This window comes from Rhinopithecus roxellana, chromosome 1 (assembly GCF_007565055.1).
Source record: "Rhinopithecus roxellana isolate Shanxi Qingling chromosome 1, ASM756505v1, whole genome shotgun sequence".
In the NCBI taxonomy this organism is placed as follows: Eukaryota; Metazoa; Chordata; class Mammalia; order Primates; family Cercopithecidae; genus Rhinopithecus; species Rhinopithecus roxellana.
The window spans coordinates 56,196,608-56,224,375 of record NC_044549.1 but is presented as its reverse complement, the minus strand read 5'-3'; the positions used below and the strand labels follow the sequence as shown (position 1 = coordinate 56,224,375).

The 27,768-nt window shown below is 56.1% G+C and overlaps 5 protein-coding genes across 20 annotated transcripts; 1 reads left to right on the top strand and 4 right to left on the bottom strand.

Annotated features, from left to right (window-relative positions):
* Positions 1-670: 670 nt before the first annotated feature.
* On the top strand, positions 671-10,507 carry LSMEM2 (leucine rich single-pass membrane protein 2). 5 transcript variants are annotated; one of them, XM_010369245.2, is made up of 4 exons: positions 671-808; positions 8,898-9,008; positions 9,098-9,283; positions 9,491-10,503. In XM_010369245.2, the coding sequence occupies exons 1-4, from the start codon at positions 751-753 to the stop codon at positions 9,622-9,624; spliced, it is 489 nt and encodes a 162-aa protein (XP_010367547.1). In that variant the 5' UTR covers positions 671-750; the 3' UTR covers positions 9,625-10,503. The 5 variants fall into 5 exon arrangements, with proteins under 5 accessions (XP_010367547.1, XP_030794006.1, XP_030793919.1 ...); XM_030938146.1 differs by having other exon boundaries at positions 693-808; positions 8,816-9,008; positions 9,491-10,016; XM_030938059.1 differs by having other exon boundaries at positions 693-808; positions 8,816-9,008; positions 9,095-9,283; positions 9,491-9,721.
* IFRD2 (interferon related developmental regulator 2) lies at positions 10,155-15,002 on the bottom strand. Of its 3 annotated transcripts, XM_010369257.2 has the most exons (12): positions 14,623-15,002; positions 12,950-13,069; positions 12,778-12,862; positions 12,558-12,682; positions 12,317-12,474; positions 12,100-12,150; positions 11,838-12,016; positions 11,646-11,751; positions 11,187-11,324; positions 10,970-11,098; positions 10,796-10,891; positions 10,155-10,664 (listed from the first exon to the last, which is right to left on the bottom strand). In XM_010369257.2, the coding sequence occupies exons 1-12, from the start codon at positions 14,870-14,872 to the stop codon at positions 10,584-10,586; spliced, it is 1,518 nt and encodes a 505-aa protein (XP_010367559.2). In that variant the 5' UTR covers positions 14,873-15,002; the 3' UTR covers positions 10,155-10,583. The 3 variants fall into 3 exon arrangements, with proteins under 3 accessions (XP_010367559.2, XP_010367571.2, XP_010367565.1); XM_010369269.2 differs by lacking the exon at positions 12,778-12,862 and having other exon boundaries at positions 14,623-14,992; XM_010369263.2 differs by lacking the exons at positions 11,646-11,751; positions 11,838-12,016.
* A 224-nt stretch (positions 15,003-15,226) lies between these two features.
* Positions 15,227-22,505, bottom strand: HYAL3 (hyaluronidase 3). Of its 4 annotated transcripts, none has more exons than XM_010369223.2 (4): positions 22,248-22,505; positions 17,733-18,643; positions 16,034-16,123; positions 15,227-15,917 (listed from the first exon to the last, which is right to left on the bottom strand). In XM_010369223.2, the coding sequence occupies exons 2-4, from the start codon at positions 18,624-18,626 to the stop codon at positions 15,648-15,650; spliced, it is 1,254 nt and encodes a 417-aa protein (XP_010367525.1). In that variant the 5' UTR covers positions 18,627-18,643; positions 22,248-22,505; the 3' UTR covers positions 15,227-15,647. The 4 variants fall into 4 exon arrangements, with proteins under 4 accessions (XP_010367525.1, XP_010367515.1, XP_010367534.1 ...); XM_010369213.2 differs by lacking the exon at positions 22,248-22,505 and adding an exon at positions 21,848-21,970; XM_010369232.2 differs by lacking the exon at positions 16,034-16,123 and having other exon boundaries at positions 22,248-22,444.
* Positions 19,427-22,461, bottom strand: NAA80 (N(alpha)-acetyltransferase 80, NatH catalytic subunit). 4 transcript variants are annotated; one of them, XM_010369194.2, is made up of 2 exons: positions 22,248-22,461; positions 19,427-20,697 (listed from the first exon to the last, which is right to left on the bottom strand). In XM_010369194.2, the coding sequence occupies exon 2, from the start codon at positions 20,486-20,488 to the stop codon at positions 19,628-19,630; it is 861 nt and encodes a 286-aa protein (XP_010367496.1). In that variant the 5' UTR covers positions 20,489-20,697; positions 22,248-22,461; the 3' UTR covers positions 19,427-19,627. The 4 variants fall into 4 exon arrangements, with proteins under 4 accessions (XP_010367496.1, XP_030793695.1, XP_010367501.1 ...); XM_030937835.1 differs by having other exon boundaries at positions 19,427-20,552; positions 22,248-22,450; XM_010369199.2 differs by lacking the exon at positions 22,248-22,461 and adding an exon at positions 21,848-21,983.
* A 443-nt stretch (positions 22,506-22,948) lies between the features above and the next one.
* Positions 22,949-27,074, bottom strand: HYAL1 (hyaluronidase 1). Of its 4 annotated transcripts, none has more exons than XM_010369186.2 (4): positions 26,534-27,063; positions 25,127-26,181; positions 24,040-24,129; positions 22,949-23,852 (listed from the first exon to the last, which is right to left on the bottom strand). In XM_010369186.2, the coding sequence occupies exons 2-4, from the start codon at positions 26,024-26,026 to the stop codon at positions 23,535-23,537; spliced, it is 1,308 nt and encodes a 435-aa protein (XP_010367488.1). In that variant the 5' UTR covers positions 26,027-26,181; positions 26,534-27,063; the 3' UTR covers positions 22,949-23,534. The 4 variants fall into 4 exon arrangements, with proteins under 4 accessions (XP_010367488.1, XP_010367484.1, XP_030793326.1 ...); XM_010369182.2 differs by having other exon boundaries at positions 25,127-26,173; XM_030937466.1 differs by having other exon boundaries at positions 25,127-27,063.
* Positions 27,075-27,768: the final 694 nt, after the last annotated feature.

Here is a 27,768-nt window from a genome sequence, read left to right as displayed (position 1 = left end):
CAGGGGAGGACCAAAACCGTGGATTGTGATACATGCTCCAGATGTGGTTCTCAGTGTACACTGCCAGGGAGAAGCCACTGTTATTCCGACTTTACACATGAGCAAACTGAGTTCAGGGAGGAGAGATCCTTTACCTAAGGTTGTAAGCTTAGTAACAAATGAACCAGCCTCCAACCTAGGTCCACCCACTGGCCAGCATGGGTGCTGTGGGTGTATCTGCCCACTTGTGAGGCTATCAGAACCCTCATGGCATCAGGCTTCAGCTGTCCATCACCCTCTATAAGACACACACAACAACAGTATTGTGTGCTAGCAGGTCATGCAGTGGAGGCCGCTTGTCTTGTGTTCGCTGGGAGGAGAGATGACTGGGCTGTGGGTAAGAGTCTGCAGGGGTGGAGGGATGGCCGAGTAGAGATGCACAGGGGTTCCTTGTCTGCCTTGGCTGCCACGTGGGTCCTTGCTGAGCCTGGGGTGGCCATTCTGGATGTATAGGGAGGTGCACTTCCTCTTGAAGGTCCCTGGGCACCTAGGCTAGTGGAGGCAGGCTCCTGGCTGGCTCCCTCACCAGGTAGATAGTCCAGGCTGGCCCACGTGGATCACTCTGCCCCTTCCCATGGCTGAGGGCTGCCCCCTCTAAATATAGCCCAGTGGGCTGAGCTCAGGCCTATTTTAGGCCAAGACTGGGAGGCAGCCAGGCCTTCCCTGGCTCTCAAAGGAGCCACTGCTGCCTTTGTCCAGTCCTGCTACTGGATGCCATCATCGGCCACCGACTGCCCACTGCTTGCCATGCCTGAGGAGACCCAAGAAGGTAGGAGAGGGTGACCATGAGGGAGGGCAAGCCCTCAGTCCTGTGACCTTGTGGACCATGGAGAGACCCACCCTCTGTCCCACTGACCTCACTGTCTTGAGTAAGTTAGTTACCCATTTTCATGCCCCAGCTCCAGTAAAAGGACCTGCCCCCTATGCAGGGAGGAAAAGCCTGCCATGCTTGGAACCCCTTGTCACCTCAGGCCCCGCTTCAGTTTCCCCTGCTAGGGACATTAAGGAGGAATGGGGGAAGCTACCCAGTTAGGAGTGGGTCAACTACAGGCTGTGCTCAGGTGGGTGTGGGCGTCCAGGCAGCTGCCTGGCCAGTTCAGCTCTTAAGGGAGGAAGCTGGGATTGGGGTGGGCAGTGTTCCAGAAAGCATTTGGGTACCTGCCCCATGGACTGAAAAGTAGATAGGCCTCTGGCCTCCCCTGACTTGGGTCTAAATATCCCCAACTGCCTTAGGGTTGGGGGTCCCTTGGCCCGGTCAGACTGAGACTCAGCTAGTCAAGAGTTGGGTGGCCACTCGCCTAACTGCACCACTGCATATAAGAAGTACTGATGCTCAGAGGAGCCAGGACAGCAGGAATCTAGGAAGCTACAGGTCCAGTACTGGCCAGGACGTAGGACTGTCTGCTCCATGGCTCCACCTTATAGCCCACAACAGAGCTTGGCCTAGCTAGCAAGCTCCTCTTATCCAGCCCAGGCTGGAGTGCAGTGGCCGGATCTCGGCTCACTGCAACCTCCGCCTCCCGGGTTTACGCCATTCTCCTGCCTCAGCCTCCAGAGTAGCTGGGACTACAGGCGCCCGCCACCTCACCTGGCTAGTTTTTTGTACTTTTAGTAGAGACGGGGTTTCACCGTGTTAGCCAGGATGGTCTCGATCTCCTGACCCCGTGATCCGCCCATCTTGGCCTCCCAAAGTGCTGGGATTACAGGCTTGAGCCACCGCGCCTGGCAACTTTTTTTTTTTTTTTTTTTTTTTCCGAGAAGGAGTCTCACTCTCTCGTCTAGGCTGGAGTACAGTGGCGTGATCTCGGCTCACTGCAACCTCCGCCTCCCAGGTTCAAGCAGTTCTCTGCCTCAGCCTCCCAAGTAGCTGGGATTACAGGCGCCTGCCATCATGCCTAGCTAATTTTTGTATTTCTAGTGGAAACAGGGTTTCACCATCTTGGCCAGGCTGGTCTTGAACTCCTGACCTCGTGAGCCACCCACCTCAGCCTCCCAAAGTGCTGGGATTACAGGTGTGAGCCACCATGCCCGGCCCCAACTTTTTAAAATTTTTTGTCACCCAGGCTGGAGTGCAGTGGTGCGGTCTTGGCTCACTGCAACCTCCACCTCTTGGGTTCAAGCGATTCTCCTGCCTCACTCTCCTGAGTAGCTGGGATTACAGGCATGCACCACCACGCCCGGCTAATTTGTTTTTTTGTTTGCTTTTTTGAGATGGAGTCTCACTCTGTCACCCAGGCTGGAGTGCAGTGGCACGATCTCAGCTCACTGCAACCTCTGCCTCCCAGATTCGAGCGATTCTCCTGTCTCAGCCTCCCGAGTAGCTGGGACTACAGGCATGTGCTACCATGCCCAGCTAATTTTTGTATTTTTAGTAGAGACAAGGTTTCACCATGTTGACCAGGCTGGTCTCAAACTCCTGACCTCAGGTGATCCACCCACCTTGGCCTCCCAAAGTGTTGGGATTACAGGCGTGAGCCACTGCCAACATTTTCTTTCTTTCTTTTTTTTTTTTTTTTTTTGAGACGGAGTCTCGCTCTGTCGCCCAGGCTGGAGTCTGGAGTGCAGTGGCCAGATCTCAGCTCACTGCAAGCTCCGCCTCCCGGGTTCCCGCCATTCTCCTGCCTCAGCCTCCCGAGTAGCTGGGACTATAGGCGCCCGCCACCGCGCCCAGCTAGTTTTTTGTATTTTTTTAGTAGAGACGGGGTTTTACCGTATTAGCCAGGATGGTCTCGATCTCCTGACCTCGTGATCCGCCCATCTCGGCCTCCCAAAGTGCTGGGATTACAGGCTTGAGCCACCGCGCCCGGCCTTTTTTTTTTTTTTTGAGGCGGAGTCTCGCTCTGTGGCCCAGGCTGGAGTGCAGTGGCCGGATCTCGGCTCACTGCAAACTCCGCCTCCCGGGTTCACGCCATTCTCCTGCCTCAGCCTCCCAAGTAGCTAGGACTACAGGTGCCCGCCACCTCGTCCGGCTAGGTTTTTTTTTGTATTTTTTAGTAGAGACGGGGTTTCACTGTGTTAGCCAGGATGGTTTCGATCTCCTGACCTCGTGATCCGCCCGTCTCGGCCTCCCAAAGTGCTGGGATTACAGGCTTGAGCCACCGCGCCCGGCCACTGCCAACATTTTCAACATCGCAGGAGAGGAGCCTGGCCCCTGGTAGGAGGAAATGTTTACCTCCTTTGTACCTGCCCGCGCGCGCCCGCGCGCGCGCGCGTGTGTGTGTGTAGAGAAAGGTCTACCTGATCTTGAACTCCTGGCCTCAACCAATCCAATCCTCCCACCTTGGCCACCTTGGCCACCTTGGCTTTTCTTTTCTCTCTCTTTTTTTTTTTTTTTTTTAGACGGAGTCTCGCTCTGTCGCCCAGGCTGGAGTGCAGTGGCCGGATCTCAGCTCACTGCAAGCTCCGCCTCCCGGGTTCACGCCATTCTCCTGCCTCAGCCTCCGGAGTAGCTGGGACTACAGGCGCCTGCCACCTCGCCCGGCTAGTTTTTTTTGTACTTTTTAGTAGAGACGGGGTTTCACCGTGTTAGCCAGGATGGTCTCGATCTCCCGACCTCGTGATCCGCCCGTCTCGGCCTCCCAAAGTGCTGGGATTACAGGCTTGAGCCACCGCGCCCGGCCTTTTTTTTTTTTTTTTTTTTTTGAGACAGAGTCTTGCTCTTGCCCAGGCTGGAGTGGTACAGTGTCGCAGTCTCCGCTCACTCCAAGCTCCGCCTTCCGGGTTCATGCCATTCTCTTGCCTTAGCCTCCCGAATAGCTGGGACTACAGACGCCCGCCACCACGCCCAGCTAATTTTTTGTATTTTAGTAGAGATAGGGTTTCACCAGGTTAGCCAGGATGGTCTCGATCCCCTGACCTTGTGATGTGCTCGCCTCGGCCTCCCAAAGTGCTGGGATTACAGGCGTGAGCCAAGCCACTGTGCCCAGCCTTTTTTTTTTTTTTTTGAGATGGAGTCTTGCTCTGTCGCCCAGGCTGGAGTGCAGTGCCTCGATCTGGGCTCACTGCAAGCTCCGCCTCCCCCAGGTTCACGCCATTCTCCTGCCTCAGCCTCCTGAGTAGCTGGGATTATAGGCGCCCACCACCATGCCTGGCTAATTTTTTGTATTTTTAGTAGAGATGGGGTTTCACTGTGTTAGCTGGGATAGTCTCGATCTCCTGACCTCGTGGTCCACCCGCCTCAGCCTCCCAAAGTGCTGGGATTACAGTCGTGAGCCACCACGCCCGGCCAGCCACCTTGGCCTTTCAAAATGCTGGGATTAGACACATGAGCCACCATGCCTGGCCTCTTTTGGGATCTTAACAATAACATTTACTGTGTGTTTTTCCTATAATAATTCACATTCAATTTAGAAAGTGTGAGAAAAGCACAACAAAGTACAAAGAGGGATTTTTTTTTTTTTTTTTGAGACACAGTCTTGCTCTGTCGCCCAGGCTGGAGTGCAGTGGCGTGATCTCTGCTCACTGCAACCTCTGCCTCCCAGGTTCAAGTGATTCTCCTGTCTCAGCTTCCTGAGTAGCTGGGACTACAGGCGCCTGTCACCATACCTGGCTAATTTTTAAATATTTTTGGTAGAGATGGGGTTTCACCCTGTTGGCCAGGCTAGTCTCAAACTCCTGACCTTGTGATCCGCTTGCACCTGCCTCACAAAGTGCTGGGATTATAGGTGTGCGCCACCACACCCTGCAGCAGGGAATTTTTTTTTTTTTTTCTTTTTGAGACAGGGTCTTAGTCTGTTGCCCAGGCTGGAGTGCAGTGGCACGATCACAGCTGACTGCAGCCTCGACCTCCTGGACTCAAGCAACCCTCCCACCACAGCCTCCTGAGAAGCTGGGACCACAGAAGCATGCCACCATACCAAACTAATCTTTAATTTTTTTTTTTTTTTCTTGAGATGAAGTCTAGCTCTGTCGCCCAGGCTGCAGTGCAGTGGCTTGAGCTTGGGTCACCGCAAGCTCTGCCTCCTGGGTTGAGGCGATTCTTCTGCCTCGGCCTCCTGGGTAGCTGGAACTACAGGTGCTCGTCACCATGCCTGGCTAATTTTTTGTATTTTTAGTACAGACAGGGTTTCACCATGTTGACCAGGCTGATCTCGAACTCCTGACCTCGTGATCCGCCCACCTCCCACTCCCGAAGTGCTGGGATTACAGGCGTGAGCCACCACGCCCGGCCCTAATCTTTAGTTTTTTTGTAGAGATGGGGTCTCCCTAAGTTGCCCTGGCTGGTCTCAAACTCTTAGACTCTTGATCCTCCTGCCTTGGCCTCCCAAAGTGCTGGGATTACAGGCATAAGCCACAGTGCCCAGCCCAAAGAGAGAATTTAATATGACCTTAAACCCACCACCCAGACATAATGACTGGCAGCACTTGCTTTTGTTGTACTTGCTTTTGGGCATGTCAAGAGGCAGTTTCAAGTAAATCATGGAGGTTGAGTTACTGTCCTGAGAATGACAGTCCCAGAGTGCAAGGCCATCCTTGCTTCTATCTGGAGGTGTCCCCGCAATGCTCTTCCCCACTGTTATCAGTTTCCAGGTGGGTATCTGGAGCTCTTGGTATCTGGACCAGGATTTTTAAAAATCAAGTTAAAGAACAACCAGAAAAGGCCGGGCGCGGTGGCTCAAGCCTGTAATCCCAGCACTTTGGGAGGCCGAGACGGGCGGATCACAAGGTCAGGAGATCGAGACCATCCTGGCTAACACAGTGAAACCTCGTCTCTACTAAAAGAATACAAAAAACTAGCAGGGCGAAGTGGCGGGTGCCTGTAGTCCCAGCTACTCGGGAGGCTGAGGCGGGAGAATGGCATAAACCCAGGAGGCGGAGCTTGCAGTGAGCTGAGATCCGGCCACTGCACTCCAGCCTGGGCGACAGAGCGAGACTCCGTCTCAAAAAAAAAAAAAAAAAAAAGAACAACCAGAAAATATAATTAAATATTGGCCAGGTACGGTGGCTCATGCCTGTAAACCCAGCACTTTGGGAGGACAAGATGGGCAGATGACTTGAGGTCAGGAGTTCAAGACCAGCGTGGCCAACATGGTGAAACCCAGCTGTACTAAAAATGCAAAAATTAGCCAGGCATGGTGGCACGTGCCTGTAATCCCAGCTACTGGGCAGGCTGAGGCAGGAAAATTGCTTGAACCCAGGAGGCAGAAGTTGCAGTGAGCCGAGATCATGCCACTATACTCCAGTCTGGGTGACACAGTAAGACTCTATCTCAAAGAAATGAAAGGCCGGGTGCAGTGGCTCATGCCTGTAATCCCAGCACTTTGGGAGGCCGAGGAGAGGGGATCATGAGGTGAAGAGAACGAGACCATCCTGGCCAACATAGTGAAACCCCATCTCTACTAAAAATACAAAAATTAGCCGGGCATGGTGGCACGCGCCTGTAGTTCCAGCCACTCGGGAGGCTGAGGCAGGAGAATCGGTTGAACCGAGGAGGCGGAGGTTGCAGTGAGCCAAGACTCCAGCCTTGTGAGAGAGCAAGACTCTGTCTCAGAAAACAAACAAACAAACAAAAACACCAGCCAGGCGCGGTGGCTCACACGTGTAATCCCAGTACTTTGGGAGGCCCAGGAGGGCTGATCATGAGGTCAGGAGATTGAGACCATCCTAGCCAACATGGTGAAACCCCTTCTCTACTAAAATACAAAAAAATCAGCTGGGGGCGGTGGTGGGTGCCTATAATCCCAACTACTTGGGAGGCTAAGACAGGGGAATTGCTTGAACCCAGGAGGGGGTGATTGCAGTGAGCTGAGATCACACCACTACACTCCAGATGGAGCGACTCCATCTCAAAATAATAATAATAATAATCTCAGGCGCTGTGGCTCACGCCTGTAATCCCAGCACTTTGGGAGTCTGAGGGTGTGGATCATTTTAGGTGTGGATCATTTGAGGTCAGGAGTTTGAGACCAGCCTAGCCAACATGGTGAAACCTCGTTTCTACTGAAAATACAAAAATTAGCAGGGCGTGGTGGTGCACATCTGTAATCTCAGCTACGCGGGAAGATGAAACAGAAGAATCACTTGAACCCAGGAGGTGGAGGTTGCAATGAGCCAAGATTGCGCCACTGCACTCCAGTCTGGGCAACAGAGCAAGACTCTTGTCTCAAAAACAAAAAAACAGGCCAGGCACAGTGGCTCACGCCTATAAATCCCAGCACTTTGGGAGGCTGAGGCGGGTGGATCATAAGGTCAGAGGTTCAAGACCAGCCTGGCCAAGATGGTGAAACCCCATGTCCACTAAAAATATAAAAAGTAGCTGGGTGTGGTGGAAGGCACCTGTAATCCCAGCTACTTGGGAGGCTGAGGCAGAGAATTGCTTGAACCTGGCAGACAGAGGTTGCAGTGAGCCGAGATCCTGCCACTGCACTCCAGCCTGGGTGACAGAGGGAGACTCCATCTTAAAAAAACCAAAACAAAAACCAAAAATGGCCGAATGCAGTGGCTCATGCCTGTAAATGCCAGGACTCTGGAAGGCCGAGGCGGGCAGATCACTTGAGGTCAGGAGTTCTAGACCAGCCTGGCCAACATGGTGAATCCTCGTCTCTACTAAAAATACAAAAATTAGGCCGGGCGCAGTGGCTCAAGCCTGTAATCCCAGCACTTTGGGAGGCCGAGATGGGCGGATCACGAGGTCAGGAGATCGAGACTATCCTGGCTAACATGGTGAAACCCCGTCTCTACTAAAAAATACAAAAAACTAGCCAGGCGAGGTGGCAGGCGCCTGTAGTCCCAGCTACTCGGGAGGCTGAGGCAGGAGAATGGTGTAAACCCGGGAGGCGGAGCTTGCAGTGAGCTGAGATCCGGCCACTGCACTCCCGCCTGGGCGACAGAGCAAGACTCCGTCTCAACAAAAAAAAAGAAAAAAAAAAAGAAAAAATTAGCTGGGCGTGGTGGCAAATGCCTGTAATCCCAGCTAGTCGGGAGGCTGACACAGGAGAATCACTTGAATCCAGGAGGTGGAGGTTGCAGTGAGGCGAGATCACGACAGCACTCCAGCGTGGACAACACAGGGAGACTCCGTCTCAAAAACAAAACCAAACCAAACCAAACCCTGCTCTTGAATTCAATAATTCCACTTCTGGGAACTGAAATTAGTAACTATCAGGAAATTGGGAAAAAACCTTCATACTCAATGGTAGATGTCCTGGGGGTTAATTTAAAAAGGGAACTGCAGCAGTGAGCCAAGATCACGCCATTGCACTCCAGCCTGGGTAACAAGAGTGAAACACCGCCTCAAAAAAAAGATGGGGGGGGGGGCACTGCAAACAACCTAGATGCCCAGGCAACCTCAGAGAAATGTGTGAAGGGAGAGAACTCAGAGGCATATGAAACAGTGTAACAAAGAAGGGTCTCTCCAATAGTAATGTTGAATGAAAACAGCAGGGTTCACACATGTACAGCAGAGTCACACAGAGTATGTTAACAAACACAGAGCCAAGGCCAGGAGAGAAAGGCACCAGAGTGGCTACAGTAGGGCTTTCTGACCAGAAGATGCCAGGCATTGGGTCTGCAGGGAGAACTGATAAAAGAGGCAGGACTGAATTCCATTTGCTGCGGGTTTAGCATTGAAGGCTGATAAACTGCTAGAAATGAGCAGGCAGAGGAATGCCTGAGTCCCTGGGGTGCTTGGAAGGAAACAAATCAAACGTACCTGCTGCTCCTGTATACAGAATAAGCCTGTAAGGGTCTGGGATCATCCTGGATCCAAATCAAGGGTCACTCCTGACTCAGTTTTAGGGGATTTGGAACCAAATGCCCCACTATCCCTATCCTCCAGAAGTCCCTGCTGCCTGAAAGCACCTGGTAAAAGGAAGGGGGTTGACCCACCACTGGCTAAATCAGCCTGCGCTGCCCTGCAGACTCCATGGCACCAATGATGCCCAACCAGAGCAGGGGGCCACTGGCCCCCAACCACGTGCAAGAGGTACACCTGCACCAGGTGGAGTCCATCAGCGACCTACACAGTGGAGGTGAGCGGGGACAGTGAGGTGGATGATGTGCTGGGGGAGGGGATGAAAGCAGGTGCACCCACCACCCCGATGTCCCATCCACCCAGCAGGCACACTGCACCCCTGTCTGACTGAAGAGGCACAGCCGTGGAATGAGCTGCTGAGCGTTTTGCCGCCGTCACTGTGTGCCCAAGCTGGCTGCAGCCCTGTGTACAGACGAGCAGGGTTCCTGCTGCTGCTCGCGCTGCTGGTGCTCACTTGCCTGGCGCTCGCACTCCTGGCTGTCTACCTGAGTGGTATGGATGCACAGGGTGCCAGCAGGAAGAGACAGCAAGGAGGTGGGGACTGGGAGGCCCTTCTGTGCAGCTGGAAGGAGCCAACTGCAGATGCTGCAGCAATGAAAGATGGTGTGGGAGGCCCTTGGGTGCCCCTGGTCCTGGGCTGGGTCTGCAGGGGTCATGGGGTGGCACATGGTCTGATGATCCCCCACTTTCCATTCACAGTGCTGCAGAGCGAATCCCTGCGCATCATGGCACACACGCTCCGCACGCAGGAGGAGACGCTACTCAAACTCCGCCTGGCCAGCCTCAGCCAGCTTCGGAGGCTCAACTCCAGTGAGACCCAAACACCCAGCTGAGATGCCATTTGGATCTGGGGCCTGGGGGTGTGTATGGGGGGGAAATAAAGTGGCTATGGGCAGGTCTCTCCTTCCCTACTGCTGGCTGCCACATCTACACTATTTCCTTGGTGAGATTTTTGTACAAGAACCCGATGTTAACTTCATAGCTGCCTGCCTCTCCTGATCTCTTCAAGCCAGGCCTAGCCAAGCCTCTGGTGCCAAAGCCTTGTTTTGGGTGGTCCAAGGTCAGGGGAAGGGGCACCAGCCTCTGGGCTCCTCCTGTGGCCTATCAGCACTCTCTGGCCAGCCCAGATGGCAGGTTTTGAAGTCTAGAAATAGCTGCCCCCACAGCAATCACCCAAACTCTGCCAGGTCTCCCAGTGAGGGTCCAGCCTCAGCTTTCAAAGACAGGCTGGGCTCTGAGTAGTGGGAGAGGCACCACTTGGGGAAAGACTGCCTTGGAGGGCAAAGGTGACATTGTGGAAGACCCAGCTGGGCTCAAGCCTGGGGTGGTAGATGGGGAGGGAGAACAGAAAAATACCCAGGGGTTAAGACCACAGAAGCCTGACCATTCTGTTTAATTATCTCTAATAATCCTTAAAAATCAGCACACAAATCCATTCCAGGTAGCTTTGCCTCTCCACCTGCTGTGGTGGCATTTGTCCAGATGCCACCACCCCCCTAAGAGTGGGTCATCCTGGGCCTGAGAAAGGAAAGGAAGGGAAAGGCCCCCTGGGACAGGCACATATTTAGCCTGACCTGAGACAGGGCAGGAAGAGGCCACAGGGCTGAGTGCAGGGACAAAGGGGCCAGGGTCCCAAGTGTCTGGGCCCCCAGCTACCCACCCCATGTCTGTTTTTGGTTTTGTCATTAAAAAAATAAAGTGACAAATACTGGTGGAGACCAGTTGTTGCACTGTCTTCTGTTAAAAATACGGACCAAGGGCATAGAAAGTCTCCTCTTCAGCAGGTCCTGCTTCACAGGATGTCTGCCCGCTTGTCCCGCACACGACTTCGAGCCTTGGTCCGGGCTTTGAAGGTGGCAGCATTGTACAGGTGCTAGAGTGGGGACAGAGAGTGACACCTTGGGAAGCTGGGAAGGGAAAGGGCTGGGGGTCCTCTTCCAGCCTCTGCAGAATTTCAGGCCTCCAGAAAATAGGGGGAAGAGAAAGGTGCCCAAGGGTGCAAACCTTCTCGAAGCGTGGAACCTTGTAGGCCTTCAGGGCAGTGGCATCCAGCACCAGCACAGGGCCCAGGCCAAAGATGTCACGGAGTAGCTCATTATTCTGGGGGACAGAGGGCAGTGAGCTCAGGCCAGACTGAAGCAGCCACACCAGGTGTCCCCTCCCTGTGCATCCCCGCACCTGGAGGTGGTGGTGCATGCCTGAACCCAGCACTTCCTTGAAGGCAGTGTAGATCCGGTGCCGAGCCCAGCTGTCCATGTAGAGCACCTCAAAGCCGAAGCGCACTATCTCTTCTTCACGTTCACCGCCCTGCAGGGTAGAGGGGCCAACACAACTGGGCTTGGCTACCATGCCTGGGAGTGCACCCTCACTAGGACACATATGTTCTCACACACACCTCCACGGAGTGCAGCACGGCACGGAAAGTAGAGCGCTGGCGCCGGCGATCAGCCTTGGCACGGTACTTGTTACTGTCAGTGGCCAGAGTGCGCAGGACACTGCAGAGGGCCTCCATGTCCTCATAAACAAACTCCTCCTGCAATGGGAGCGTTGGAGGGTGTGTGGTAGGTAGATGCTTGAGCTCTGCTGGCTCTGAACAGGGCACTGCCGAAACCCCTCCTTTCCCTGAGAGACCCTCTCTTCTCTGCCTGGCCCCTTTGACCCCTCCTGGGCGTCTGTCAGGCCAGGACACTGCTGCTCAGGGCACCCATCATGACATCTAGCAGATGAATCTGTGTTGGGGCCACCTCCTCTGCATAATGACCTAAAGCTGTTCTGTTTTCTGTGGCACCCCCTGCATCCAGCCTGTGATGGGCAGGTGGTATCACCAAGCACCCCCCATCCTTGTCCCTCGCACCTCAAGGTCCCGGGCAAGCTCAAAGAGCAGTGCAATGGTTTCACCGGCAGCGATCCGCAGGTTCACACTTTCACTGGACAAGAGCTGGGGCAGCCGGGTCAGCTGCCTAGAGAAGGGGCAGGCTGAGCTGTATGTGTGGGTTGGGGGCCTTTTTGAGATCCCCTCCCCATCCCAGTGGACAGCCACCCCTACCTGTCAAGGATGTGGCTGATTTGGGTGCTGGGGCAAATGGTGAGCAGCAATGCCCAGGCCTGCAGGGCAGCACAGAGCAGGCCGTGCAGGTTGGCAGGAACCACAGGAGTTGTGGAGCTGCCCAAGCCATAGAACCGGCTGAAAATACTTTCTAAGCAGGCAAGGCAAGAGACCAGGTCCTAGGAGCACAGGGAGGCAGGGGAGCTCAGAGGCAGAGTTACAGCCCTAGATGCTCTACCACCTGTGCCCAAAGACCACTCACCTGGATGTCGGCAGCAGCCACGTAGCAGCCCAGGCCAAGAGCAGAAGCACACTGTTGGGAGAAGGGCAATGCTGTCCCACAGTCAGCGGATGAATCTGGGTTCTCAACCCTGGAGCTCACTCCCCTCAGAGTAAGGGAGGCTGAAGACAGGGGGAACCCACCACTCTGTTGAGGGATAAGGTGCAGGAAGGGTTTCATGGGGCACAGGCACACTCACGTGGAGCCGGGCAGCAGGGCTAGCTGTGCTGTCACTGAGCACAGAGACCAGCAGAGGCTGCAGGCTGTGGAACAGCTCCTCACCCTTGGGTCCAGGGCCCAGCTGCACGCAGAGCAGACCTAGCACAGCAGCGGCCAGGGCTTGTTCTTCTCCCTTCCCTGTGGGATGCTTTTCAGTCAGCCTATGCAGCAGGGGCCAGTGTCTGCCCAGTTTAAGTCTCCCATGCACCCCCAGCTCCAACCTTTCTTGAGGCACTTTTCCAGGGCATCAGCTAGTGTGAGGCGGCGCTCCAGCAAGAAGTCAGGGAGTAGGCGGGACGCCAGGGCCAGGCGCAGGCTCTCAAGTGCACCCTGCCGGGTCTTGGCACTGGGGGAGGTCGAGAAGGGGGGTCATATGGGGGCCAGCCCTCCCTTGGTCACACTTGGAACTGGGTGTAGGAGTTGGCTGGCAGCCAGGGGTACCTCTTATCTGTGAGGCAGTCCACATACTCCTTCAGCTTTTCCTCAAGGTCTTCCTGCTGGCCCTGCTCATTCACGACATCCCCCCCTGGAAGGCCACCTGGTCAGCACTGCTTCTTGTGCTCAGCCCATGGAGCCCTCACCAAGCCCCTGTCAAACTTCCACCCGCTCTCACCAAGGCTGTCCTCTGCAGTGGTGCTGAGAAGGCTGGGGCATTCACTGGCGGTGCTGCGGGCCTCACTGGCTGCCTCATCATCACTGGAACCCGAGTCAGCTTGGGCACTGCTCTGGGCACCTGGGGAAGGTGGAATAGGACACTCAACTTGCCTCTACTGATGAGGGATGGCTGGGGGTACCTCACCCAACCTCATAATCCCAAAAGACAGAATGGTGCTCCTCTCGGAGATGGAAAACCAAAGCCAAAGGTCAGTAGGGTTGGTGCACTCCTGTGTGTGGGGTCTGTCCAGGGACAAGGGCTCACACTGGCAAGGGTGGCTGCTGTGGCAGAGTTTTGGACAGGGTGTGATCACCAAGCTGCCCCTAATTCTAAGAACTACTCACACCCCTCACCTGCAGGACGAAGTCCAGCCTGCACACTGGCCTCTGCTCCCCATCACCTTTTTTTTTTTTTGAGACAGAGTTTTGTTCTTGTTGCCCAGGCTGGAGTGCAATGACGTCATCTCAGCTCACCACAACCTCCGCCTCCAGGTTCCAGTGATTGTCCTGCCTCAGCCTCCCGAGTAGCTGGGATTACAGGCATACACCACCACACCCAGTTAATTTTGTATTTTTTTTTAGTAGAGATGGGGTTTCTCCATATTGGTCAGGCAGGTCTCGAACTCCTGGCCTCAGGTGATCTGCCTGCCTTGGCCTCCCAAAGTGCTGGGATTACAGACGTGAGCCACCACGCCCAGCCTGCTCCCATTTTATCTTACTATCCTACCTGCCAGAGCAGCCCAGCCTTCCCTCATTCACTCCACTGTGCTGGGGTCCCTCCAGCTGCCAAGCCTTTGCACAACTTGCTCTCTTCTCCATCTTCTCAGGACTCACCCAGAAGCACCTCCCCTCAGGTCTCCCTGAGTCCTAAGTCTGGGGCTGACACTACTCAGTGAACATGTTCCATACCCTATTAGATGTCCCCCACCCAAACCCCACCATGGTGGTGACCAGTTTAAAGTTATGCCTACGTATGATTTCCTCCTTCCTGTGATCGGCTGTTCTCCCCTCCCCCTCAAAAATAAAAATAAATAAATTTGTGCGTCGTAGGCACCCCATCCAGCAGAGTAAACATAAGTGTTTACTGCATTAAGACAGGCTCCTGGTCTAAGCTGATAAGCGAGTCCCAAGACTGCCTCAGGCTCCAGGATAGTCAGCCACCTTGTGGAGTCAGGCCTGCCAAGCTGCCAAGGCCCTAATCAGGTAGCTTCCCAACAGATCCCCCTCCTTCTGTTCACCGGAGCAGGCCAGGACTCCCGCCAACTTCCTTGACCAGTCCAGGAAAGGATCAGGGTTTGGCAACGGGACTGGCTTCCTGCTCTGTCCGGTGAGTTTGCCCATCCAGCAGGCAACTGAGGCGGAGAGGCAATGGGGAAACTGAGGCCCGGAGAGGCTGGCCGGGTCACCGCTGGGAGCGCGGACTCCCAACAGGCAGTGGGCAGCGAGCTCAAGTTGGGCACGCACGTGGCCAGTGACTGCTGGGGCACGTGCCAGCCTCGGTAGAGTTCTGGGAAGCTGCGCGGGGCTGGCCGAGGGGGTTCCCCACCCAGGGCCCTCGAGAACAACTACGGGGACCCAGCAGGACCCCCGCCCGCCGCTCATCAGCTGTCCCACGTCCCCCACCCCACTCACCTCCTCCACGGCGCTGACCACCCTTCCGGAGCGTGTTGCCCTTACGGGCGCGAGGCATGCCAGGAACCGGGCGCGGGGGGCGCGGGGTCAGGGACCCGGTGGGTGTGGGCTCCAGGGCAACGAGACGCCAGCCGGTGCGCTGCCCTGAGAATTGGCCAGACGACGGGCGCCACACGCCGCACGCGCCACCATCTTCGCGAGGCGCCCCGCCCTGCCAAGCAGGTCGCCGGGAAGGCGAGTTCCAGGCCATCCGATTCAGGCCCACATCCACGAGGTTAAAACTACTAATCCCAGGGGCCTGAGCGCGCAGGTGACAGCGCCTGGCTGCGCGTTAGAGCACCACGGGAATGGTAGTCCACGCCTGGGGCCCACAAGCGGACGACGCGCTAGCTGAACTATGCACCCACAATGCCCTGCGCGCGCCCCAGCCCCCTCTGTGCACAGTCGTAAACGCCCAAGCGCCCCTCAGGAGCACCACGGCAGGACTGGCTTCTCAGGGCACTTGGCAGCGGGACACTCGGGACGAGTCCTACCCCTGCTTCTGGGTCTGTGGACCATGGGAAGGGCTTAGAGCTTCGGATAACAGGAGGAACAGCCAAACCTCAGGCAGTGGAAAAAAGTGACTTTATGATGAAACAGTGCAGACAACAGCTTAGCACTTTACCGACCTTAGGCAAGATTTTTGGGGGCCCATCTGCCCGTGCACGGCCCATCTTCTGTGACCTCTCCATGGGCCTAGTGAAGTGCAGGCACAAAGCCCTAGGCTGGCAGCCCTAACTAGCTGGAACCTGACTCTCTCTGGAACTGCTTCCTTGCCATGGAGGAGTCACATGATCTCAGAGGGCCTCTGGTTTTATAAGCGTTTTTTTCTGGCCCCTTCTACCCCTCAGGGATTCCAAGGGAAGCCGGGTGTGTGCTTGGGAGGGTTGACTGTAAACTGAATAGAACAAGAGTGGGACAGAGTAGCTCCAGGACTGGAAAAGTGGCAGCAGGGAAAAGAAGAGGCAGTGGCAGGGGCCCTAGCTTTATATTGCTTCTTTAGGCCCAAGCCTGGGCTCCTGGCAGGTGGGGCCAGCCCAGCCGCAGTAACAGTGGCAGCTGAAGGACTTCCAATCTCCAAGGCTGCCGTCTGGCCACAGGTGTAGAAAGGCTTCCATCTGTCCTGGATCTCGCCGGGCACAGCGCCCGTGACCATGGCACCGCTGGTGACTGCAGGCCATCGCTGCCCTGGTCACATTGATCACATAGGGGCCCAGGGTGTCCACCAGGTAGTCATGGAGATGCCAGCACTCCTCCTGAGGAGAAGGGAAGAGTTGTGTCAGTATGCCTGCTCTATAGTCTTGACATGGCCGTCCCCCACCCTGGGACCCCAGCATGTGCTACATGGCAGGCTCAAAGGGGCAATGATCACCTCAGAGCTGGAGAGGCTCAGATCCCCCCAGAGCACCACGCCGGCTGCCCCTAGCGCTGCACTCACACCAATGGTCTGCACAAGGTCATCCTGGAAACAGAGAGCTGCTAAGCCAGGGCTGGCCAGATCCATGTGGGCCCACATCCACATTCAAGAAACTCTTCTGGGCCGGGCGCGGTGGCTCAAGCCTGTAATCCCAGCACTTTGGGAGGCCGAGACGGGTGGATCACGAGGTCAGGAGATCGAGACCATCCTGGCTAACACGGTGAAACCCTGTCTCTACTAAAAAAATACAAAAAACTAGCCGGGCGAGGTGGAGGGCGCCTGTAGTCCCAGCTACTTGGGAGGCTGAGGCAGGAGAATGGCGTGAACCTGGGAGGCGGAGCTTGCAGTGAGCTGAGATCCGGCCACTGCACTCCAGCCCGGGAGACAGAGCGAGACTCCGTCTCAAAAAAAAAAAAAAAAAAAAGAAACTCTTCTGGTTCACTGTCACAATGTGATTCTACCTCTACAGTAGGGCCCCTCTAGTTTGGTTTGGTTTTAGAAGCAGCGTTTTACTCTCTCATCCAGGCTGGAGTGCAGTGGCATGATCATAGCTCACTGCAGCCTTGAACTCCTGGGATCAAGTAATCCTCTCACCTCAGCCTCCCAAGTAGCTGGGACTACAGGCGTATGTCATAACACCTGGCTAATAATTTTTTTAGGCTGAGCACGGTGGCTCACACCTGTAATCCCACACTTTGGGAGGCAAAAGCAGGAGGCTCACTTGAGCCCAGGAGTTCAAGACCAGCCTGGGCAACATGACAAAATCCCATCTCTATAAAAATATGGCCGGGCGCGGTGGCTCAAACCTGTAATCCCAGCACTTTGGGAGGCTGAGACGGGCGGATCACGAGGTCAGGAGATCGAGACCATCCTGGCTAACACGGTGAAACTCCGTCTCTACTAAAAAATACAAAAAAACTAGCCGGGCGAGGTGGCGGGCGCCTATAGTCCCAGCTACTCAGAAGGCTGAGGCAGGAGAATGGCGTGAACCCGGGAGGCGGAGCTTGCAGTGAGCTGAGATCTGGCCACTGCACTCCAGCCTGGGCGACAGAGCAAGACTCTGTCTCAAAAAAATAAAATAAAAATAAATAAAAATATAAAAATTAGGTGGGTGTGGTGGTATGCACCTGCAGTCCAGCTACTCGGGAGAAGACTTAGGTGGGAGGAACCAGGAAGTGGAGGCAGCAGTGAGCTGAGATCGTGCAACTGCACTCCAGACTGGGCAACAGAGCAAGACTCTGTCTCAATTTTGTTTTTTTGGTAGAGACTAGGGTCTCACTGTTGCCCAGGCTGGTCTCGAACTCTTGGCCTCAAGGAATCCTTCCATCTCAGGCTTCCAAAGTACTGGGATTATAGGTGTGAACCACTCACCCAGCCCGAGTAGGGCCCCTTTGTGTCGAGTCTCTGAGTGACTTCTCAGGCCTTCCACTCAGAGTATCTCCCCTCAGACCAGCACTCCAAAGGCTGGGCCTCCCTACCCCTCAACATCTTCCAGGGCAGAGCCATGCCTCCCTCATCAGATACTCCAGGACAGGGCCTTCCACTCAGAACCCCTAGATTAGGACCAACCCCTAGGCAAGGTCTTCTCCTGGGACCTTCCTAGAACAGGGCCATACCTCCTGACTAAGACCCCTAGACCTCAGCTTCCACTTACCTGGGACAGGAACCTCCCTGATCTCCGGTGTGTGAGGCGGACATAGGCCAGGACAGGCAGGGGATGTCGGTGCCCAACAAGGGCCACACGGAAGGCCTCCTCCAGGCGATGTCGGACAAAGGCCTGGTGGTGGGCAGGTGGCAGCCTCGGTGGGAGGTAGATGCTGGGGAAGAGGGCACTGGAGGCGGCCCAGAGCCAATGCAGTTGAGTGTTGCGGGCAAGGGTGGCTGCATGGCAGCGGCCGGTATAGTTGGAAGCCGTACTATGCCAGCCATTGCCGCAGGCTGGGTAGCGATAGAAGCCCCAGAGTCCATGGGGCCGCAGTGCCTGGCCCATCCGCAGCGTATCCTCCATTAGTGCACGGGCCGCCTGCTCAAAGCCAGTATAGGCTTTGTAGAGCTGCTCCTGAGGGTCCAGGTCAGGGAATACCTGCTGTGCCCAAGCCCAAGAGGCTGCCTGATAGGCCCGGCGGCGGCCCCAGTTCCCAGCCCAAAGTGGACACCACTCCTCCCAATCCAGCACTGCTGGGCCAGCAAAGCTGGGTCTCAGGCTGTGATGGATCTGGTAGGCAGCCAGTGCCAGGTGGCGGTCAAGGGGCAAAGCCTGGGGGATGCCCCCATTGTGAGCTGTACCCCTGGGCCCAAAGTAGGGATAGAGGCCGAGTTGGTTCTTGTAGAAAATGGTCATGTTCTGACCGTGGAAATGCTGGTCACGGTTGGCTATGATGCCCAGGGCATTGAGTGGCAGGTGCACACCAAAGCGGGCCTTACAGTGTGCTGAGGGTACATTCCACAGCACAGAGAAGGGGTGTTCAGGGACCTGTGGCAGGGGCTGGCCACAACCCAGGCACAGGGCCACCCCCAGCACCAGGGCTGGGCCTAGTTGCGTGGTCATGCCCCAAGGATGGAAACCTGCAGGAGAGAGTGGGGTGTGAGCTTAGAGTCCATAGCTATGGCCACACCTTCCACACAGCAGGGAAAGCCAGGAAAGCTCCCCCAGCTCCTCCCCATCCTTACAGGAAGAGCTGGGGAAAGCATGTTTCCCCAGGGGTCTCTTGGGCCTTTTAAAGCAGCCACACCACAAGCTGGCTATGATGTCCCGGGCATCGAGTGGCAGGTGCACACCAAAGCGGGCTTTACAGTGAGCTGAGGGTACATTCCTTCCCATATTCCCCATCTTTGTCAATACACCACTGTGTCCTCCCACAGCTGTCACAAGTCCCCTTCTTTCCTCTGTCCACCTTGTTCCCTCTTCCAAGAACACTCAGCTCCCACCTCCTTACCTGCCTGGTTTAATTCTACCTAGCACTCAGGTCTCTGCTGTGACATCATTGCCCTGGGAGGTCTCCTGGATCCCCAGGTGAAGTGAAGTCACTTGGGTTCCCAAAGCCTGTGTACCTCCCCTGTGCCATATGGATCCTGCTACTCTATGCCTGTTTGTCTAGTTACCCACTGCCTATGTCCTGTCCAGGGCTTGACACACAGTAGGCGCTCAGTGAATGGTAATGAGTGAATGGGGAAGAGAACAGCCACCCTGTCTCCTGAGCCTGGTTGGGGGTAAAGGCAAAGGACAGGCATCCTCCCATCAATGGCCTTAGGACCAAGGTGGATCTGGGGACTTCTGCAGGGATAAGGGACCTGCAGAAGAGGGGAGAGGTGAGGGTGGGGGGTCAACAAATAAACTGTCACAGCCACACCCAACAGAGCCTTTATTCAGCCACACTGATGGCTCTGAGCCAGAGCTACCTCCTGGCCCCACTGATACCCAGGAAACATGCCCAGGCTAAAGCTGCCCCCCAGGGGCTAGGGGCTGAGGTATGGTCAGTGGGCTGAGGCTTATAGACTGTCCAGGGCAGTCTTTTGACCCAGAAAGACAGTTCCTTGCCCTGGATGGCCTCAGATGTCTTTTTCCATCCAGAATATGGGGCGCCCCCTCACATTTTGATATTGTGTCTCCAGCAGGCTTTTTGAAGGGGGCCCTGATGGAACTGGGGGTGAGGTGGTCAGGCACTCAGGTAGGGGAGGGGGTGGTGGCAATGGAGGTCCTTTGGGACCCCTTGGGGCAGCTTGGGCAGTCAGGTTTGGGGCCTTCCAGGGTGGCCGGGGAGAGGGGGCTGTGGGGAAGGCATTAAGCAAGGTGGCAGGCAGCCGTCTACTGGTGAAGACCAGGCCCTGCACAGGCTTGCCCAGCTGGTAGCCCAGGTGGGTATAGAAGTGCACCTGGTCATGGGTGGTAAGGTGCAGCTTGCGGAAGCCCCGGGCCCGAGCAAAGACCTCCAGGCCCTCCATGAGGCAGCGGCCAAAACCACGGCCCCTCAGGGCCCGGGCCACCACCACTGTCTCCACTAAGAGGCTCTGGGGCTGGTTCAGCACCCGTGACAGGCGGGCATGGCCCACCACAATGGGTGCTGCTTCAGATGTGGGGTGGGGGCTCAGCAGCATCAGGCAGAGGGGGAATGCATCTGAGGACTGGCCCAGGGAGTGAAGGCGGGAGGCGCGGCTGCGGGGCCACTGATCATTGATGAGGTCAGCACAAGCGTCCAGGAGCTCAGGTCGGCGGTGCACAGGCTCCAGGGTCAACTCAGCCAGGCTAGGAGCTGGGGTCTCCTCTGGCTGGTGTTCAGGATCCACGGTAAGCTCAGTTGGGCCAGGATTGAAGGTCATCTCTGGTTGGCATGTGGAATCCAGGGGCAGCTTTGGCTGGCACTCAGGATCCAGAGTCAGCTTAGCTGGGCTGGTACTCAGGATCAGCTCCATCCGGTGTGTAGGGTCTAGTGTAGGGGTCAGCTTGGCTGGGCGAGGGCTCAGAGTCAGCTCTTGCCTATGCACAGGATCCAGGTTCAGCTGAGTCAGGCTGGGAGCCAAGGTCACCTGCTGCTACGTTGCAGGTGGCTCAGTGCCAGGCTGGAGGTTAAGACCCCAGTCTCCAGGCAGTGGCATCTCTTCAGACCACAGTGGTTCTCCTCCTGTAGATAACAGCCATGCTGGGCTGTGCCAGGAGGGAGGGTGGGGTTGGGGCAGGGAAGGGCTGACAGAGTGCGAGGGGGACCATGCATACTGGAACTGGGGAGTGGTAGGGCTGCACTTTGTCCCACACTCACCTGATAGCACAGGTGACCTGGAAGAGACCCATCCCCTATAGAGCAGGGCAGATAGATCCAGGTGTCTACCCCACATTGGAGGGAGGCTGGGAGTGATGGATGAGCTGCTTAAGGCTAGGGCAGAACCCAGGAGTCCTGGCCCCAGCCTGCTCTGGCTACAAATTTGTCCTCCTCAGGACCTCCCCTCACAGGGGGCCTGTAACCACCAGGTCTATAAAACAGCCGCCCCAATCCACCTGCTGGCCTTCTGTCTTCCAGTAGTCCTCCCAGTCCACCACTACGGCATGGGATAGAAGATGTAAAGCAGACACTATACCCCCTGCTCAAACCTACCTCAAGGTTTCCTCCATAGGAAAAACTGCCCCAGGAGTCTTCCTGTCCCTTTCTTCTCCCTATGTTCTGAGTCTCCTCCAGCTCCCAGCCTTTTCAACTACCTGGGCTATGCCCACTGCCTTAGTGGATCCTGGGGCCCCACTCATGCACCCATCAGGCTGAGCTTTGGCCTGTCTTGACTGCCTTCCCTGCCTGGAGCCCATGGCCCCCTTCCCAACTCTGCCCATCTCAGGACACTTTGGATATAGACCCAAGTGTCCCCTCAGATGGGGCCCCAGCAGCACCAGCACTGGGCCTGGTCCACAGCCACACAGCAGTATTGCCTCTGCAGGCTTGGTTCCCCACTGGCCTGAGTTTCGCAGGCACCCTAGATAAGGACCACAGCTTCCTTCCTATATACACAGGGTGTCCAACGGTCACCAGGTTGGGGGCCTAGACCTCCTGTGCCCAAACCCTACTGTTTTCCCATCTTAACCAAGGTCCTGCTGTCAGGCAGGTCTACGCTGGGGGTTTTCTAGTGGTGGGCGGGCAGCTGGGCCCCCCCTTCTACTCACCTGCTCCAGAGGGGGCCTCTTGGCTCCCCTTACCTCTCCTGAGCTTGAGGCCAATTAAACACTGGTCAGTAACAGGCACCCCACTCCCCTCACCTCCCACCCCATTCACAGGGCTATAAGCCCCTCACCTGCATCAGCCACCTCGGCAGCAGCGGCACCCTTTGGTCTGGAGTGAGGAAGGCCCAGGATCCGCCCCTAGGGCTGAGCCCCGGGCTTCCCCGCGGCCTTAACCCCTTCAGTGCCGACCCCACCCACTGTGGGCGGGGCTCCGGGGGTCCTCAGAGAGTGGCTTCTCCGTCTCTCACGAGCCTCGGTTTCCCTCTCCCTTCTAGTGGGTCACAACAGGCTGTGGAGCTTTTGGGAATGGGGACTTCGAGAGCTCGACTCTGTGGGCAGGTGTGTGTGGCTCGGCATGCTCTGGAAACGAACGACTGACGCGGGGAGGGCGTGCAGGGTGGCATGGCCACTTGGGGACCGCACGCGCGGGGTGAACCTACAGGCAGCAAATGGGAAGGGTGCGGTACTGACATGTTGATGCCGGCCTCCGGGATGTTCCGCGTCCTAGCTCCGCACAGCTGGGTATCTCACTCAGTCGCCACCTCGGACTCCTCGGTCCGACAGCGCTGGCCCCTAGCGGCGCGGCGGATGTACTGCAGCCGTCGCGTCCTGCGGCGCGCCAAGGTGTTCCAAGGTCTCCCGGGGTGCCCCGGCACCCGCGCGTCGCCGCTCAGGCCCCGCGCCTCGTTTACGCGTCACAACACCTACCAGGCGCAGGCTCAGTCTCCACCCTGCTGAGCTGAGCTCCGCCCCTGCTGAGCTCCACCCCATCTCCATTTGAGTCAGCCTCCTCCCCACTCGGCCCCATACAGGCCCCGCCTCCTTCTCCTTGCGTCACAGCTTAGGTACCGCCCCGATTTGGCTTCTTCCAGGCCCTGCCCCGGCCCAACACGTCACCACTTCAGCCAGGCGCAGGCCCCGCCTCCAGTTGGCTCCGCCTCTGCGAGCCCCGCCCCAGGATCGGACCGGTCCAGGTTCAGTTCCCGCCGGCCTCCCACCCCAGGACAGCTTGGAAACGGTCCGATCAGGTGGGGCTTCCTCCTGAAATTTGGGCCCCACCCTGGGAAGCAGCCGCCCTTAGACTGACGTCAAATCTGGTGAGAGTGACAAGCCTTTCCTGTGCCCTTTGGATACCGGGGCCTGGACATTTTAGGCGCTCAATAAACAGCTAGGTAAATCATGACTGCTTTATTTGCTGGGCTGGTGCCTCTCAGCAGACTCAGGGGTCGTGCAGGGCTGGTTACCATAAACTCAGTAGGAGTGCAAGGGCTGTACCCCCAGAGCTAGACAGCCTGGGTTTGAATCTCAACTTCTCCCTTTTCGTGCTGTGCAACCTTGGGCAACGTGTTTACCCTCACTGTGAGTGAGTCAGTTTCCTCATAGCCTCATTTGAAGAATGAGTAAGTCCACATAAAATGCTTAGCACGGCGATTGGCAAAGAGTAGGCACTCAGTGAATGTCAGCCTTCGTGATTGCTGCAGTTCAAAGACTGGCTCAGTGTCTCTGGAGGAATTGTCTATGACCTTGCCAAGTGGATGCATATAGACATGAAGTGAATGGTGTCTGCTGTGGTTCTAACTCCTTATGCCACTGTTCTAGTCTGTAAGTATGCATGTGCAGGGAATATGCCCGTGACAGTGGCTGAGTGTACTCTTCACTGTGACCATGACTTATATGACTGTGCCTGTATTTGAGGAAGCCCTGGCCAGACCCAGAGTACATTAGGTTCTCAAGGTGCGCAACTCAATGTGTGGCCAATCACCACATGCTCTTCTGCTCACACCACGGTCCCTGCCAGCCAGGGTAGCATCGACATTTGAACTCCACGGCCATCTGTGCCTGATCTTCAAGTGAGAGGGCACCCCGCAGGCTCAGGGGTCCACCATCAGGCGTGAGCTGGATGGAGAAACTGGCAGGGTTAAGAATGAGGAGGGCTTTGGGGTGGCTGGGGCGGCGGACACAGCGGCCATGGCTGGAGCACAGGGCTTGACTGCAGAGAAGGGCCCCACTGGTCACATTCAGGATGAAGGGCCCCAGGGTAGTGTCCACATACTCCTTGATGGCCTGACATGATTCCTAGGTGGGAGGGGAGGAGAGCGTCAGGGACACCTTGGTCATGTATGGACCCTCCTAGGGCATTGAGGCACTCACCTGCTGGTCAGCCAGGACTTTGCAGGTAGAAAGGGTAAGTCAGGGTCTACCCAGTCAGCTTAATGACCCCACCTCTCCCCCACCCCCACCCTCATGCCAGGCCTAAGCTCACCTTGGTTCTTGTATTTTCCCAGCTCACCCAGAGCACCACTCCAGCTGCCCCCTGGGCCGCACTCTCCCCCAGGCTGTGCTCCAGCTCATCCTGGGAAGGAGACAGCACAGTTCTGTGGCGACTCCTTCCCACCCTGTGGCAGACTGCTGGAACAGCATTGGATGGGAAAAATAATTTATAACCTTCACCTGGGGCTGCTCTGGCCACGGGACCACAGGCAAACTGCTTCCTCCTCTAGCCTATGTATTCCATGCAGACAGGGACTACATCATTCCAATAAATGTTGAATTGCCTGTGCCTGGCACAGAACTTGGCACAAAATATGCACTCAATTGATGTGCCCATGCGCCAGGCACGGTGGCTCATACCTGTAGTCTCAGCATTTTGGGAGGCTGAGGTGGGAAGATCACCTGAGGTCAGGAGTTCAAGACCAGCCTGGCCAACATGGTGAAACCCCATTTCTGCTAAAAATACAAAAATCAGCCAGGCATGTTGGTGGCATGCCTGTAATCCCAGCTACTCGGGAGGCTGAGGCAGGAGAATCACTTGAACCTGGGAGGTGGAGGTTGCAGGAGCTGAGATCTTGCCCCTGGTACTCCAGCCTGGGTGACAGAGCAAGACTCCGTCTCAAAAAAAAAAAAAAAAAAAAAAAAAAAAAAAAAAAAGAATGAATGGATGAAAATGTCCCAAGGCTGGGGGCCAGGCACGGTGGCTCATGCCTGTAATCCCAGCACTTTCGGAGGCTGAGGCAGGCAGATCACAAGGTCAGGAGATCGAGACCATCCTGGCTAACATGGTGAAACCCCGTCTCTACTAAAAATACAAAAAATTAGCCGGGTGTGGTGGCGGGTGCCTGTAGTGCCAGCTACTCGGGAGGCTGAGGCAGGAGAGTGGCGTGAACCTGGGAGGCAGAGCTTGCAATGAGCCGAGGTCGTGCCACTGCACTCCAGCCAGGGCGACAGAGCGAGACTCTGTCTCAAAAAAAAACAAGAAAAAAAGAAAATGTCCCAAGGCTAAAGTACCCCAAGGCTGGACCTAATATCTGACAAGGCAGGTTGACAAGGTGGGCAGGTTACAGAAGACTTACCAGGGGCAGAAAGTGGTTTGTCATGTCATAGAAGATCTGGACATAGGGCAGCACTGGCAGATTGGGGTCACCAGCAGCCACAGCCACACGGAATGCCTCGGCCACACGGTGCTGCACATACATCTGTGACTTCCCTGTGCCCTCCAGCACTGCGGGCATGTAAATGCTGGGGTAGAGGGCACGGCTCTGGCTCCACAGCCACCCTAGCTGGTCATTTTGGGCACGGATGCCTGATGGGCACTGGCCGGTGTAGTTGGGGCTTAGAAAGTCATAGTTGTAGCAGTCAGGGAAGCCATAGAAGCCCCAGAGGCCACGAGGACGCAGTGCCCGCCCCAGCTGGAGGGTGCCTGCCATCCAGGCCCGTGCAGCTCCCTGGAACTGGTCCTGGGCTACTGCCTCCACCTGAGGAACTGGCCAATCAGGGTGCTGTGCCTGTACCAGAGCCCGTGAGCGCTGCCGGTAAATGTCCTTGGTGTCCCAGTTGAAGGCCCAGCGTGGGCGCCATGCCTCCCAGTCGATGACTGCCAGCCCTGAGAAGTCAGGAGCAGGTATGGCAGCCAGGATGTCCTGGAATGTGCGGGCCAGGTGGGCAATCAGGCTGGCATTCTGGGGCAGACCACCAAACACAGGCTCCCCAGTGGGCGTGTAGTAGGGATAGGTGCCCAGCTGGGAGCTATAGAAAATTGTCATGTCAGGGCCGCGGAAGGTCTGCCCTGGGTTGGCTACCACATCGAAGATACTGACATCCACGTCCACGCTGTGCCTCTCCAAGCACCACTGGGTGTTTGCATTCCAGATGGTGGTGAAGGGCCGGTTGGGTAGCAAGGGGCCCCTAGAGCCTTGGGCCATATCAAGTAAAGCCAGGAAGAGGGCGCAGATGGGAAGCAGGTGGGCTGCCATGGCACGGGAGTGGTCGAGGACAATCTGGCCAGGGGAGGCAGAGCTGAGAACAGGTTGCAAAGTCTCTGATCCCCCACTGCTCAGGGCTGGGGGGCTGAGCCCTTGCGCATTAATCCACCGCTGCTCTGGTTTCAGTTAAACATTGACCTGCAGGGCTCCGGGAGGGCAGAGGAGACGCATGGAGGTGAGTATGGCCACTGGAGGGCACATCCGAGTTGCTTCCCTGACCAGGCCTCTGCCATCTCCCACAGGACTTGCTCTAGCCTAAGCTCGCCCACCCTGCTTCCCCATGAGCCACTGAGGCCATGACATCTGTTCTGGGAAGAGTGGCTGACAGCCAGGCCCTCAGCCCCAAGGCTGACCCGACCAAGGGGAGGAGGCCTTCCTGTCTCTTCCACCAGAAATCCTGGCAGCCATTGGAGGACGATCCAATGGCCTCAGTGACCAAGAACAGGTCAACCCGGCCCTCCTGTACACCCGCCAGTCTGCCCGCTTGTCCCTGCTGACCTTGGGGCTGAAGGGCCTCATCTTCCAAATTTCCTGACCCCAGGATGGGGGCCTAAGCAGGGCCTGGCTAGATTCCACCCCAGCAGCACCACAGACTCCTGGAGGAAGGAGCGGCTGCTGGAAATTCTGAGCTTTCGTAGGGGGTCACCCCACCCAGGCCAGGGGCGGGCCAAGGGGCGGGCCTTGGATTGGGAAGCCAGGCCAGGCCAGGCCTCAGGGCTACCTTTGTAATCCCTGGCAAAGGGATCTTGGTTGGGGGTGGGGCTGGGCCAGCAGTGGCCCCTCCCATGCTGTCAGCACTAGGGCAGGGCTTTGTGATGTTACCGGGGCTGGAGTGGGTGGGCGGGAGCAGACCCTGCTGGGCAGGCCTGTTTGTGACTCTGGAGACTGGATTCCTCCATGTCTTGTGCTCAGGGAGTGTTCTTACATCTGACACTGATGGGCCCTAGGCACTTTACCTTGATGGATCCTTTTGCCTCCTTAAAAAAAATATTTAAAAATATGGCCAGGCCTGCCGGGCACGGTGGCTCACGCCTATAATCCGAGCACTTTGGGAGGCCAAGTTGGTGGATCACTCACAAGGTCAGGTGATCGAGACCATCCTGGCTAACACGGTGAAACCCCGCCTCTACTAAAAATACAAAAAATTAGCCAGGCGTGGTGGCAGGCGCCTGTAATCCCAGCTACTTGGGAGGCTGAGGCAGGGGAATCGCTTGAACCCGGGAGGCAGAGGTTGCAGTGAGCCAAGACCGTGCCAGTGTGCTACTGTACTCCAGCCTGGGTGACAGAGAGCGACTCCGTCTCAAAAAAAAAAAAAAAAAAAAAAAAAAATATATATATATATATATATATATATATATATAGCTATAATCTTAGCACTTTGGGAGGCTGAGGTGGGAGAATTGCTTGAGCCCAGGAGTTCGAGACCAGCCTAGGCAATGCAGCAAGACCCCATCTCTACAAAACAATTAAAAATTAGCTGGGCGTGGTGGTATGTACCTGTAGTCCCAGCTACTTGGGACACTGAGGCAGGAGGATTGCTTGAGCCCAGGAGGTCATGTCTGGGTTACACTATTATATATTAATTATTAATATATTTATATTATTCTTCTGATTAAAAAAACATTTTTGTGGGCCCCTGAAATTACTGTGGCCCTAGGCCTTGGGTCTATTGTGCTTAGTGAATAAGTCATCCCTGTTGTAGGGACCTGTTTCTGAAAGGCACTATGTTCATG